The sequence below is a fragment of the Brassica rapa genome, chromosome A01 (assembly GCF_000309985.2).
Source record: "Brassica rapa cultivar Chiifu-401-42 chromosome A01, CAAS_Brap_v3.01, whole genome shotgun sequence".
In the NCBI taxonomy this organism is placed as follows: Eukaryota; Viridiplantae; Streptophyta; class Magnoliopsida; order Brassicales; family Brassicaceae; genus Brassica; species Brassica rapa.
This window is the reverse complement of record NC_024795.2, coordinates 12,348,653-12,362,531: the sequence shown is the minus strand read 5'-3', so window position 1 is coordinate 12,362,531 and position 13,879 is coordinate 12,348,653. Positions and strand designations below refer to the sequence as shown.

Here is a 13,879-nt window from a genome sequence, read left to right as displayed (position 1 = left end):
TTTTTTATACATTTCTATCTTATGTTCAATTCAAGCAAAATACATGTAGAACAAAAATCAACATATCAGAAAATATAAAATTTGTAGTTTAATTTACAGAATAAATATATCCTTGGAGATTTTAAGTGAATCAGAGAAACCATTTGAATGTATGACTGTAATATGTAAATGAATATTTGCAACTGTTCAAGTGAACCATTGCATTCTTTAATAACCAATGTCTCCGTTGATTATTAATGTTTGCAAAAGTTGGTAATCAACCATTGCAATATGATTAAACATTGCACTTGTGCGTTATTTTTAATTTTCAAACCGCTTTATAATTATTTCTGAACCACAACTTTTATTGTTTCCTATCTCGGTTACCAATTATTCATGTTAATTATTTTATTATATTAATTTTTCCAACAGTTGCGTCTTCTAAAATTGTCATTTTGTCTTGACAATTACATCTTGATAAACCTAACAAATTGTATTAAACTCTTTACAATTTGTAATATACACAATTTAACATTATATCTTTGCATTAGTCGTCTGCTATATATAGAGATACATTCATGATAATGGAAGTTGTCTCATTTATTTTTTTCTTCATTAAAGTTACTTCTAGTCGTCTACTTAGATTTTTTTGTCATTTACATTCGTTATGATATTAAATGTCTAATTGTTTTATTCAATTAAGTTTTCCAACAGTTGCGTCTTCTAAAATTGTCATTTTGTCTTGACAATTACATCTTGATAAACCTAACAAATTGGATTACACTCTTTACAATTTGTAATATACTCAAATTAACATTATATCTTTGCATTAGTCGTCTGCTATTTTTTAAATTATAAATATCTATTAATTCGACCCAAACATAAGCAATTGGAACAATAGTTACCTATTAGCCAGAGAAACATTAATAGGTAGGTTACAATGATTTGGAAAATAGTCGTCTGCTATTAACATTCGATCAAGCTTATATTTCATAAAGGTAAGATATATGTTGTAATAAAAATCTTCATATATAAGAAGCTTTCTTCCAGTAATAATAAGGTCAAGATTGCTAATTTATTCAAAATGTTATTTTGGTAGATAATTAAAACACCTCTACGATTTTTTTGTTATTCTTTTGAGTATCTAACATTGTCAATATTTTATGTTTGTTTTCATAAATCACTTAATTGATCAGTAGTTTAAAATAAAATATAATAAAGTAATTCAAACTAATTTTGTATATGTGCATAGTATATCTCACAAACTTGTGTATCATAAAAATATATAGTTAATAAATGTGGGAGGAAAATGAAACACAAATAATAATTTTATCAAGAAAAAATAATTATTATAAAGTCAAATGTATTTTATTAAATTAAGTAAAAGGATCTTCTCATCTCCTTTGTTGTCTCACGAACCACCTCCAAAATCCTATAATAATCGAAGAACAAGCAAGACTGCTCACCTTCAAGACCACTTCTGGTATGTTTCTATTCACACTGAGATCTCCACAGAGACAACCGTTTTCATTGGAATTTGGAGATGGTGAAGCGCCACTTCTCCACCACTAATGCCCGTGAACATGAAGAGCACGTTGATCCCATTTGGAAATAGCGGTTTCAGGACAGAGAGATAGTATGCAACAGTATCCACCTGAAAAGAAATGATAAGCTTCTATATTTAGGTAATCAATCAATTAAGAGCCAAATACAAAAAGTAATATTGCAATTCCGAATAAATTAGTCAACTATTTTCAATATATATGTTTCAAATTATAAAATCAAACTGAATTGAACTGATTTGTTTTACCAAAATGTTGGATATAGATATGATTTGATTATTAATCAAACAAACCAATTAAACAAAAATAATCACTATCTTCTTACCAAAATAAACTACTAATAACATTAGACATTTTTATATACAATAAAGTATATACTATATATGTAATTTGATGAACTTTTTTAACTCAGTTGAAGATTAATAAACTATTAATTAGTGTCGAAAGGCTAGTAACTAATTATGTAATTACAACCAATGAAGTTAGTGTACTACTTTGGCGCTAAATATGTCATGTATTTTGTTTATGATATTTGATTGATTTTATTTGTGTTTCATTGTTATATGAATATATGAATTGTTAAATCTTCACTATTTCATATACCAACTAAAAATCTTATGGATTGTTTAGTCAAAACCAGAAAATTTGTCAAAGTGACAAATAAGGAATATTCAATTGAATGTAATGAATTTGATGATATTTTATGGAAAATTAAGGAATGAAATATAACAAATTTGGTAAGTGGTGCTAACTAATTTGGATATCTTTTACTTACATGCATCTCCATTTTCATTTCTGAAATTCTAAACTTTGTTAAAATAATTTTTTATAATTTCATTTTTTTTCTTAAAACCATTTAATTAACATTACTTAGACAAAGAGGTCTGTAACCCTTAGAATTTTTTTTCTCATTTTATAATGTTGCATTGATTAAACATTGTGGCCATCAAATTTAATAACTCGTAATGATACCAAAAGTAAAATCACTCGATTAAATGTTGCATAAATCTTTGAGTAATACTTACCAAATTTTGAACATTATTAATATTTTGACAACTTTATATGGAAAAACTTATTATAATTTGTAGTTTTGAAAAAAAATTGATAGTGCGTCTTGAGCGTACCTATCATTAAATTTTAATATTACTGTTGAGTATTACTATTAACAATATCTTGGCAATTAGTTACAAAAAACAATATTTTGGCAATTTTATGCTAAAATATTCTTTTTGATTTTTAAATGCTATTTCTATGACAACAACTAAAAATTAATTATTTATAAGATTTGGGATGAAAATCTTCTCAACATTTTGAGTAATACCTACTAAGATTTTGTATATTATTAGTAGTTTTAATAATTTTAAGCGGGAAAATTCATTGCCAAATAGTTTTCAAATGTTAATAATATCTTAATGATTTTATGAGAAAAAAGTAATTTTTATATTTTGATTTTTGGATAAAACGCTTCTTCAACTTTAGATTGGCATCTACCAAAGTTTTTAAAATAATTAATAATTTTCTTTTGAATTTACTAGAGAAAATCCTTTTGTTATCAAACTTTTGAATTTTAAAATCCTTTGATAATTTTGCATAGGAAAAGATTCTTTCTTTGGTTTGAGTTTTGGATATTATCTTGAGTTTTGGGATAAGCTGATTCTCAGACATCCTTTTATCACCTTTCAATTTTTTTAACATTGATAACATTCAAGGAAAAAATCCTAAAACGAAAAGAAAACAAGAAGAGATTTCACAAAACTGAAACATTGATAATTAAGCCAAATCATATTTCAACATTTTTTAGATACGTCATGGTGCCATGCAAGCACAATCTCCTCAAGCCCTACAGTTATCTCCGACCAGTGAGACTCATCCTCCTCCTCCTCCACACCTTCCACCACCTTCATCTCCGCCACAACCAAACCTTCCACCAGCTCAACCGCCTCGACCACCACCGTCGTTCTTCCTTTACTCAATGCCACAACCCTCGCTTCACTCTTCTCCTTCACCCTAAACCCTAACTTCTCCCCTATCGCCTTTGCCTTCTCCACCACTCCTTCCACCGAAACCCTAGCCGTAAACCTCGTCCTCTTCATCTTCCTCCTCTCGAACAGCCCCGATAGATCCCATTCCGTCGATAACGATATCAAATCAAACGCTGTGATCGTATCACTTCTCAGTGGCCCCAACCGTTCATCCGATTCCAAGACATTGGGTTTAAACTCGGAGGTTTTTAGGGATTTCTTGAACCATTTGGTTTCAGTTACAGCTTCGATACTCATCCTCGTTTCCGGATTCGGATCGAGCAACTTGTAGATGATGGATCGAGCAGGTTTCGAGATCCAGTTTGGGAACTTGTAATCTCTCCCTTGGATCTTCCTGTACATTAGTACAATATGGCAATCATTAAAAGGGACGTAACCTGCGAGAAGAACAAAGAGGAAGACGCCACACGACCACGAGTCTGCCTTCGCGCCGTCGTAATGTCTATGAGCAATCACCTCCGGCGCTGTGTAAGCAGGCGTGCCGCAAGCTGTGTGGAGCATTCCGGTGCTCCTACGGTCCTCCGGCAAAGCGGATAAACCGAAGTCGGAGACCTTGAGGTTGCCCTCGTTGTCGAGGAGGAGATTCTGGGGCTTCACGTCGCGGTGAGCGATTCCCTCTCGGTGGCAGAAAGTGAGCGCCGAGACGAGCTGCTGGAAGTAGCGACGCGCCTCAGATTCCTTGAGGCGGCCAGAATCGCGAATCTTGGTGTAAATCTCTCCGCCGGCAGCGAGCTCCATGACGAGATAGATCTTTGTTTTAGTGGCCATGACCTCGTGGATTGTGAGAACGTTAGGATGGTGTTGGAGGCGGCGCATGGCTTCGATCTCCCGGATTATCATCGGTTCCATACCGGCCGTTGCGGTTCTCTTCTTGTCGATGATTTTGACGGCCAGAAGTTGTTCGGTTTCGATGGAACGAGCCACATGGACTTTGGCAAAGCTACCGCTGCCGAGAAGGCGACCGAGTTCGTATTTGCCGAGGAGAATCGTCGCGGGGGATTTATCTGGTGATTGTGGAGTGGGTAAGTCCATATGATGTGACGATGGTTGCCGTGGGGATGTTGACGGAGGCAACATGGAATTTTATTTCGGAGGTTTTAGGGACGTTAAGTGAGTAACTGTGTTTTCAGTTTCTGTCTTTATAGGAAAGAGTAAGAGCTTTTATGAGTGTGATAGTGGTGAGAAATGTGTGATGGTCTCTGTTGATATAGTGGTAAGAAATGTGTGAGGCTGGTAACACTGTACTACTTAAGTTTCAATTAAAAGAAAACACTGTACTACTTACAGTTAAAAAAAAAGGAATTTGCACCCTGTAACCATAAAAAAAAAACACAAATCCACTATCTTACCAAAAACATCCTATTTCTCTTTATTTTTCTTCCTATCTCTCTCTAAACTCTTACTAAAAATTTAATTTCTCTTTTTTTTTGTTATTTTGCAAATAAACCCAAAAAAACAGATATATGAGAAAATGGTGTATTGAGATAAAAGGTGATATAAGAATTCCGAAAAGAATATGGTCAAAATATGTCAAATTTTTCAATGTTAGTTTGTACCATTTAGTTATTTTTCTAGGAATTGCTATTTTATTTCGATATAAGCATATTTCTAAGACGTTAAGAGTTTTTGGGGAGCAAAAATAAAATCGGAAAATGCAAATGTTTAAACTTTATCTAAGAATTGTGTGATAAATTAACTTTGAAATTTAGTGTGTTGAAATTTAGTGTTTATACATCATGCTTGAAGTAAAACAAAAATTATTTGCATCTGAAATTGATTTTGATGGGAAATGTCTGTTGCAAGAAGTTAACAAGTATTAGAGTAAACAAATAACAGCCATAATTGGACACTGTTTTCTGTAATACGTTACTATATACAGTTATTTTATTGTCTGTTTTGACAGCTGTGTGGAAGGAATGGTTTAATGATAATTTAACATTTACTGCAATAGCTTGAAAGATTTTAATAATCATTAATTATTCAAAAAAACTTCATTAATAATTTATTTAGTGCATATTGCATCAATATTAGGAAAAGAAAAAAAAATACATTTGAATTTGAATTTTATTTATTGTTTCCTACATCTCCTAATTTCAGTTAGTTACAGTTTGTAAAAGCATCTTAACCATAATTTTACAATTTAAAGATAGGCAATAACTTTTCTTCATATGCACATGCTGTTGTTACTGTTCTTGACATCTATTTTTAAATTTTTCTTTTTTATTTATTCCTTACTCTTCACAAGAACATTCTAACTATATATATATATATACATTCATGATAATGAAAGTTGTCTCATTGATTTCTTTCTTCATTACAGTTACTTCTAGTCTTCCACTTAGATTTTTTTTTGTCGTTTACCTTTGTTATGATATTAAATATGTTATTCTTGTATGTATATTAAATATGTTTACTTAATTCAACTAAAATATTTTTTTTACACTTGGATCACTTCGGAATCGGAGGTGGAAGGGGTTACGGTTAAGTATTTTAAGGATTTATTTCAGTCGATGTCTCTATCTGGTTTTTTGAAGAAAATTTAAGGAGGTTTCTAGAGTAGATTATGGTTAATCAAAATACTAGATTAGCTTCTATCGAAATTAAGGATAACATGAAATCAACATTATTTATGATAGCGTATCCAAAAAATTCCGGACTGGATGGCATGATAGTCTTTTTCCAACAATCGTGGTCAGTCATTGAAGTGGATGTTGTTGTTATCGTTAACATTTTTCTAGACTCGGGATCATTTGATAAAAGATTAAATGTAACTAATATTTATTTGATTTCTAAAAAAGGTTAGGTCAAATCATATGACGGAGTTATGGCCATTTAGTTTAAATAAAATTATTTCAAAGGTACTTTGTCAAAGACTGAAGGTATTACTTCCAAAGTCGATTTTGGACACTCAGACTACGTTTGTGTCGTGACGTCGAAAATATATTAATTTCTTAAATATGTTTCACAAGTTACGAATAAATAACCCATTTAAGAAAAATATCTAAAAATAAAGACAAATATGAGTACGGTATACTATCGACTGGACTGGCTTTTTATACAACAACGTTTCTTCATATGCACATGATGTTGTTACTGTTCTTGACATCTATTCTGTTAATTTTTCTTACTTATTCTTTATTCTTCACAAGAACATCCTAACGATATATATAGAGATACATTCATGATAATGGAAGTTGTCTCATTTATTTATTTCTTCATTAAAGTTACTTCTAGTCGTCTACTTAGTTTTTTTTGTCATTTACATTCGTTATGATATAAAATGTGTTATTCTTGTATGTTTATTAATATATTGATTTAATTCTAAAAAAAATAGTTGGTTTACACCTAGGTCACTTTGGAATCGGAGGTGGAAGGAGTTACGATTAAGAGTTTTAAGGATTTATTTCAGTAGATGTCCTAATTTGGTTTTGAAGAATTTTAAGGAAGTTTGAGAGTTGATTACGGTTTATCAAAATACTAGATTGGCATCTATGTCATTTGAGGAGGAAGTGAAATCAACATTATTTATGATGTATCCAAGAAATTTTGGGCTGGATGGTATTATAGCCTTTTCCAGCAATCGTGGTCAATCATTAAAGCGGATTTTGTTGTTACCGTTAACATAGTTTTCTACACTCGAGATCATTTGATCAAAGATTAAATATAATTAACATTTTTCTTATTCCAAAAAAAATTAGGTCAAGTAATATGACGGAGTTACGGCCATTTAATTTGTGTAAGTGGGATATAAAACTATTTTTGAACGTGCTTTGTCATTGATTGAAAGTATTACTTCTAATGTTGATTTTGGAGATTCAGTTTGTGTTTATGTCAGAACGTCTATATTCAGACAATATATTAATTTCTTGAAGATGTTTCATGAGCTACGAACAAATAATTTATGTAAGAAAAATGCCTCACTAAAGACGGAAATGAGTTAGGCATATTATTGATTTGAATGGCTTTCTATACAACAACTTCTTCCTAAAATGGTATTTTTCACAGGTATGGGTTTCCTGGCTGTTGAAATGCATCCCATTGGTAAAATACAAAATCGTCATAAATGGACAACTAAAACACATATTATACCAAAAAGATGATTGACGCAAGAAGATCTTTTATCACCCTATCTTTTTTATTTTATGTACGAAATCCCTCATCTATTTGCAGATGATAATTTATTTTTTCTTGAAGAAAAAAGAAGAATGCAAGGTTATTTTAAATATCCTTAAAGTGTATGAGCATGTGTCTGGTCAACAAATTATTGTCTCCAAATTACCTTTACAGTTCCTCATAAGGTCATATAAGACACGAGGGTGGAAATACAAAACCTCATGGGGATAACAACCATCGGGAGAATGAGTAATTATTTAGAAATCTTAGAGAGTTAAAGCGGGTCAAAGACCCAAAATTTTGGTTTCGGAAATAGGGAGATTAATAATAAAGTGAACAGTTGGACATTTCGCTTTCTTACAAAAGGAGGAAAAAAAATAACATCAGCGATGGCTGCACATGTTATGTCATGTTTTAGGTTGACAAAAATGGTGATGAAAACACTAATGAGTATAATAGAAAAATTTTGGTGGAGAAGTAGAGGAAACGTAAAAGGTATGTATGGTATTCATATGAAAAAGTGTGCAGAGATAAAGAAGATGGGAGATTAGTTTTTTGTGACCTACAAAATTTCAATATTTTTTTATTAGCAAAATATTTTTGAAACTGATAGAGAGCCAAAATATTTATTTGCAAATTTCTTTAGAGGGAGGTATTATCAAAACTCATATTTTTTGGATCGAATAAAATCATATTCGACATCATATGGCTGGAGAAGTATGATTTTTGCTCAATTCTAGTTAAAAAATGGCTAATCAAATCAGTGTGTACATGGAAATCTATGTCAATATGGAATGATTCTTGGATTTCCGCTCCTCGTCCGAGGTCAGCATTACCAAAACTTCAAAATGAATTTCCTACTTTTACTTAATATGGATAATCTTATTAATCTGGTGGATCATACTTGGAATGTAAATTTTTCTTAAGGCAATATATTCACCCGGATGATGTGAAAATCATTCAAAGTATGGCAGTGAGTCGAACCTCTAAACTAGATACATATGGATGACATTATATATTATTTGGGAGGTATACAGTGAAATCAAGATATAAAACAGAAAATTATACCCAGATATGAATACAAACACATAGTATTATAGTCCAAACACTAAACCACTTTTGGTGTACACTTGGAAGCTTCAATTCTGTCCAAAATTTAAACATTTTGTTTGGCAAGCATTATCAAGATATTTACCAATTACTAAGGCTTTAAAGTCAAGAGGAATTCAGTACATGTGGTGCAGATGACAAATCAATTAATCACATCCTATTTGAATGTCCACCAGCAATTTAAATATGGGCGATGTCACAAATTTCATCTAATCCATGAGTTTTTCCAGTATCATTGATATTCGTGAACATGAATTATTTGTTTTGGAGACTTCCTAAGGATCATGACTTCAATTATTTTCTATGGATTTTATGGTACATTTGGAAAAAATAGAAATGACAAGAACTATAAAAAAATGGAAACCCATAAGAGATCTTGTGTCTAGCAGAAATAAAGAGAAAATTGCCGACTAAACCACAAATTAACGATGTTAAAAAATCTAGATGATACATATTGCTCGCAAATGGGATAACAAGAAGGAGATATGTGATGGTGTTATGTAGATGGATCATCGAGTTGACAAGATAAATTTTCATGACAAGGATGGTTTTCGTGCACAAGAGTTTCAAATGACAAGATTATGGGGTCAATGAATTTCCCTAGTAGACATCTTTACATGCAGAATGTGAAGCTTTTATTTGGGTCATGGAGTGTATGACGGTCCTACAGTTCTCAGAGGTGAGATTCGCTACAGAATATTCATAGTTGGTGAAGATGGTATATATACCGACATAATAACCAGCATTCGCACCCCAAATGGAGGAGACTAAACTATGTAAGAAATTCTTCTCTCACTTTCAAATCCAACATATTTGGGTCTTTGGTTTGAAAGTTCTCACCGCATACCAAAACAATTACAAGAGATTGTCTGCCGTGATGACTAAAACGGCCCTGGTAATGTTAACAATGGATCAATATGGGTCACATTCCCACAGCTCACTTGTTAGTTTTGACCAGAGTAGCTACACTTGGCCGGATAATTTTGAGGACGCTGAAGCTACCGCCATGATGCTACGGCCTTGGTGAAAGCAGCAGAGGTGTCAGCGATAACACAGAGGGATAATCTCCTAATGTAGGCTAAAAACGTCTTTTATTTTGTCCAATTTATGTTTTGTTTCTTTTATCCGAATATATTAATACTATTATTTAAGAAGTGATTTAGCTGAATTATCATGTTTTCCATGATTTTAGGCTGAGTATAATTAATGAATATAACAAATTCTACCACTATTATTTAAGAAATGACTGATTTGTCATGTTCTCGATTAGTTTTAATAAACCATTTTACTTATTAGGATAATTGATGGATATTAAAGAATTCTAACGGTAGTATCATAATTAATTTTGTCTTATATTTATTTTAGTAATAGTAACTTAAAGATCTTTATGTATACTAGAGATTTTCTCCGCGCTTTGCGCGGATTGTGTCTTATAAATTTATTTTATTTATAATATTATTTGTCGGTTTTTTTTTACATTAACTTCTTGTTTTTCCAATGTTAGTTTTTCTTAATTTAAATTTATATGTTTATAATTTTTCATTTTTCTTGTTGTAGATGGAGAATTATATTTTTTATTGATGGTTTTTTGTATGTGACATAAACTTTTTGAAATTTTAAAATAATGTTATATATAGTACGATTAACACATTAAAGAAGAGAAACATATTCAGGCACATTTTACACAGGTTTTATATGCATAATTTTAAACATTATATATGTATATATTTTAAGTTTGAAACATGTAAATGCTTTTTAAAGCTAAATACTTGTTCTGAGTTTACATAATTTATCGAAAGTTTTATCTCTTTTTAAATTCAAATCACAGAAAAAATATATCAAAAAGTCAGTATAGATGAGTTTTTTGGGCTTTTAAATCAACACTGAAAAATTACATGAATCAGATAACAACAGTTTTATAAACAACTGGATAAAATTTGACCGAGCCAAAGATTTTCACACAATATGTTCTTTCTTCTTCAAATTGCGAAGAGCCTATAGGCACAAAAAAAAAAAATTTGTTTTCACTTATATAACATTTTTTCTCCTTTACACATGGAGTTTATTACACTGTTATAAGCAATGGAGAATAAAATTCACATCTATGCATTTTGACAAAAAAGAATTTTAGCCATCTTTAGTTTCAGAATGAACCAACTTCAGTCATATGCACTATATTTTCTCTATGATTCAAATCTTACGATTTTAATATATGTGCAGATTTCCATGTGAAAAAACACGCACGCCATCTATCATTCAACCTATTACTTTTTCCAAAGTAAACACTATAATCTTTGTTTGGTTAGCTCCACAAATTAATCTCTTTGGATCAGTTTACTAAAAAATATAGATACTAATGTCAGAAAAGAATATAAACACTATCAACAACAAATATTGGCACAAGACTATTTGGTTCAAGGAACATATTCTACGTAATACGTTTATATCATGGCTGGCTTTGCGGAGAAGACTGCCAACCAAGGATCGCTTGAGGCGTTGGGGGTTAAATGTCTCAGGAACATGCGTCCTTTGTAATCTGGAAATAGAGACTCACCATCATCTCTTCTTTGAGTGCTCTTTCACTCGCTTGATATGGGAGCCTTTTGCTGTTGAAGTTTGGATTTCTCCTCCGGCTGATCTACACTCTGTTGCAGCCTGGATCAATCAACCTCGCGTCAACGCAGATACGCATGCTACTCCAGTCATCAAGCTCTACTTTCAGTCAGCCATCTACCTGCTGTGGAAAGAGCGTAATGCTCGTGTGTTCACAGCTGTCTCCTCACCTCCATCAGTCATCCTTGCCTCTCTCGACCGTATGATGCGTGACCGTCTCCTCTCTTACCCGGCAAGTTCTTCTTTCTCCTCTTCTCTACTTCTTTTTATCTTTCTTGTATAAAACTTCCTTAAGATTTTTTTTACCTTGAGTTGTTGTTGGTTGTTTTTGTTTCTTTGCTGTAATAAGTTGTTTAAAAACAACAGTGTAACCTTTCAAAAAATGATAATCTTAACATCTTACAAAAAAACAACAAATATTGACTTATTTATGTGAATATATATTTTATTTTAAATCATTATAGTGGACGAAAAAAACACCATAATTTGTATAACAAATTTTCTTAGATTCACGTCATCATACTCACCATTTTACCATTTTAATTACATAATTTTACATGAGCTTCTTTACCCTCCCCGGTTATTTTCTCTTTAATTATAACTGCAGTATAAAGTTATAAACTATATATATTATAAATTAATAATTTATTTACCCTTGAAGTCTAATGATTAAAAATAGAACATAATTCAATATAGATATATGATTCTATTAATAAATTAGTAGTTACAAATTTGAAATTTTTAGAAATAACAAAAGTTGTATGTTAGTTAATTATCTTCTAAATGACATTTATTTCTAATTCTTTTTGGATGAGAATATTTTGGCTGAGGTGGATAGTCCCAAAAGCCTTGAATTTAGTCCCTTTTATATAGCCTGGATCAATCAACCTCGCGTCAACGCAGATACGCATGCTACTCCAGTCATCAAGCTCTACTTTCGGTCAGCCATCTACCTACTGTGGAAAGAGCGTAATGCTCGTGTGTTCACAGCTGTCTCCTCACCTTCATTAGTCATCCTTGCCTCTCTCGACCGTATGATGCGTGACCGTCTCCTCTCTTACCCGGCAAGTTCTTCTTTCTCCTCTTCTCTACTTCTTTTTATCTTTCTTGTATAAAACTTCCTTAAGGTTTTTTTTACCTTGAGTTGTTGTTGGTTGTTTTTGTTTCCTTGCTGTAATAAGTTGTTTAAAAACAACAGTGTAACCTTTCAAAAAATGATAATCTTAACATCTTACAAAAAAAAACAACAAATATTGACTTATTTATGTGAATATATATTTTATTTTAAATCATTATAGTGGACGAAGAAATCACCTTAATTTGTATAACAAATTTTCTTAGATTCACGTCATCATACTCACCATTTTACCATTTTAATTACATAATTTTACATGAGCTTCTTCACCTTTTCCGGTTATTTTCTCTTTATTTATAACTACAATATAAAGTTATAAACTATATATATTATAAATTAATAATTTATTTACCCTTGAAGTCTAACGATTAAAAATAGAACATAATTCAATATAGATATATGATTCTATTAATAAATTAGTAGTTACAAATTTGATTATTAATTTACCCTTGAAGTCTAACGATTAAAAATATAACATAATTCAATATAGATATATGATTCTATTAATAAATTAGTAGTTACAAATTTGAAATTTCTAGAAATATCAAAAGTTGTATGTTAGTTAATTATCTTCTAAATGACATTTATTTTTAATTCTTTTTGGATGAGAATATTTTGGCTGAGGTGGATAGTCCCAAAAGCTTTGAATTTAGTCCCTTTTATATAGTAGGATTGTCATTCTATTCAGGATAATTAATGGATATTAACAAAATTTAAGTGAACATATCATAGTTAGGTTTATCTAGTTATATATGGTTTATTAGTATTAAACCAATTTTAGCATCTAAACTATTAAAACAAGAGTACAAATAGTATTTAACCCTGAGTTTTACTCAATAATTACAAAAGAATGCCATTGATCAAATTTCTTTTTTTTTTTGTTAAAATTTCAAAGTTAGATATTTAGAGATTTTATTGCCTAAAACCAAGGCCCTGAAATATTCTATTTTGTGAAAGTTACTATAGTGTTGGGCTTAATCGAATAAAAGTTGTCAATAGGGCCCAACTGATCTGATTACATGTTCTAATGACACATTTAATTGTCAATATTTTTCAATCAAAGCGTTATATATCATTAAATTATTTTGAAAAAGCGTTTTACCATTTAATATATTCCATTGAAACATATATATATATATATATATATATATACATATATTATTGTAAAAAATAAATATTCCATTTATAATATATATAACAACGAATTTAATATATATATATATATTGCTGTACATGAATAAATTAGAATGGACATAAAAAACAACTAGAACTTCAAGTAATTTAATTCTTATTGTGTTAATAATTAAGTTTCCCTACAAAAATAC

The 13,879-nt window shown here is 30.8% G+C and overlaps 1 protein-coding gene across 1 annotated transcript; it reads right to left on the bottom strand.

The window, feature by feature from the left end:
- Window positions 1–332: 332 nt before the first annotated feature.
- Window positions 333–10,428, bottom strand: LOC108868771 (CBL-interacting serine/threonine-protein kinase 4). Its single transcript, XM_033272428.1, has one exon. The coding sequence runs from the start codon at window positions 4,658–4,660 to the stop codon at window positions 3,329–3,331; it is 1,332 nt and encodes a 443-aa protein (XP_033128319.1). The 5' UTR covers window positions 4,661–10,428; the 3' UTR covers window positions 333–3,328.
- Window positions 10,429–13,879: the final 3,451 nt, after the last annotated feature.

Coding starts and splice junctions, on each gene's coding strand:
- LOC108868771 (XM_033272428.1), bottom strand. CDS start 4,660: ATGTTGCCTCCGTCAACATCCCCACGGCAACCATCGTCACATCATATG.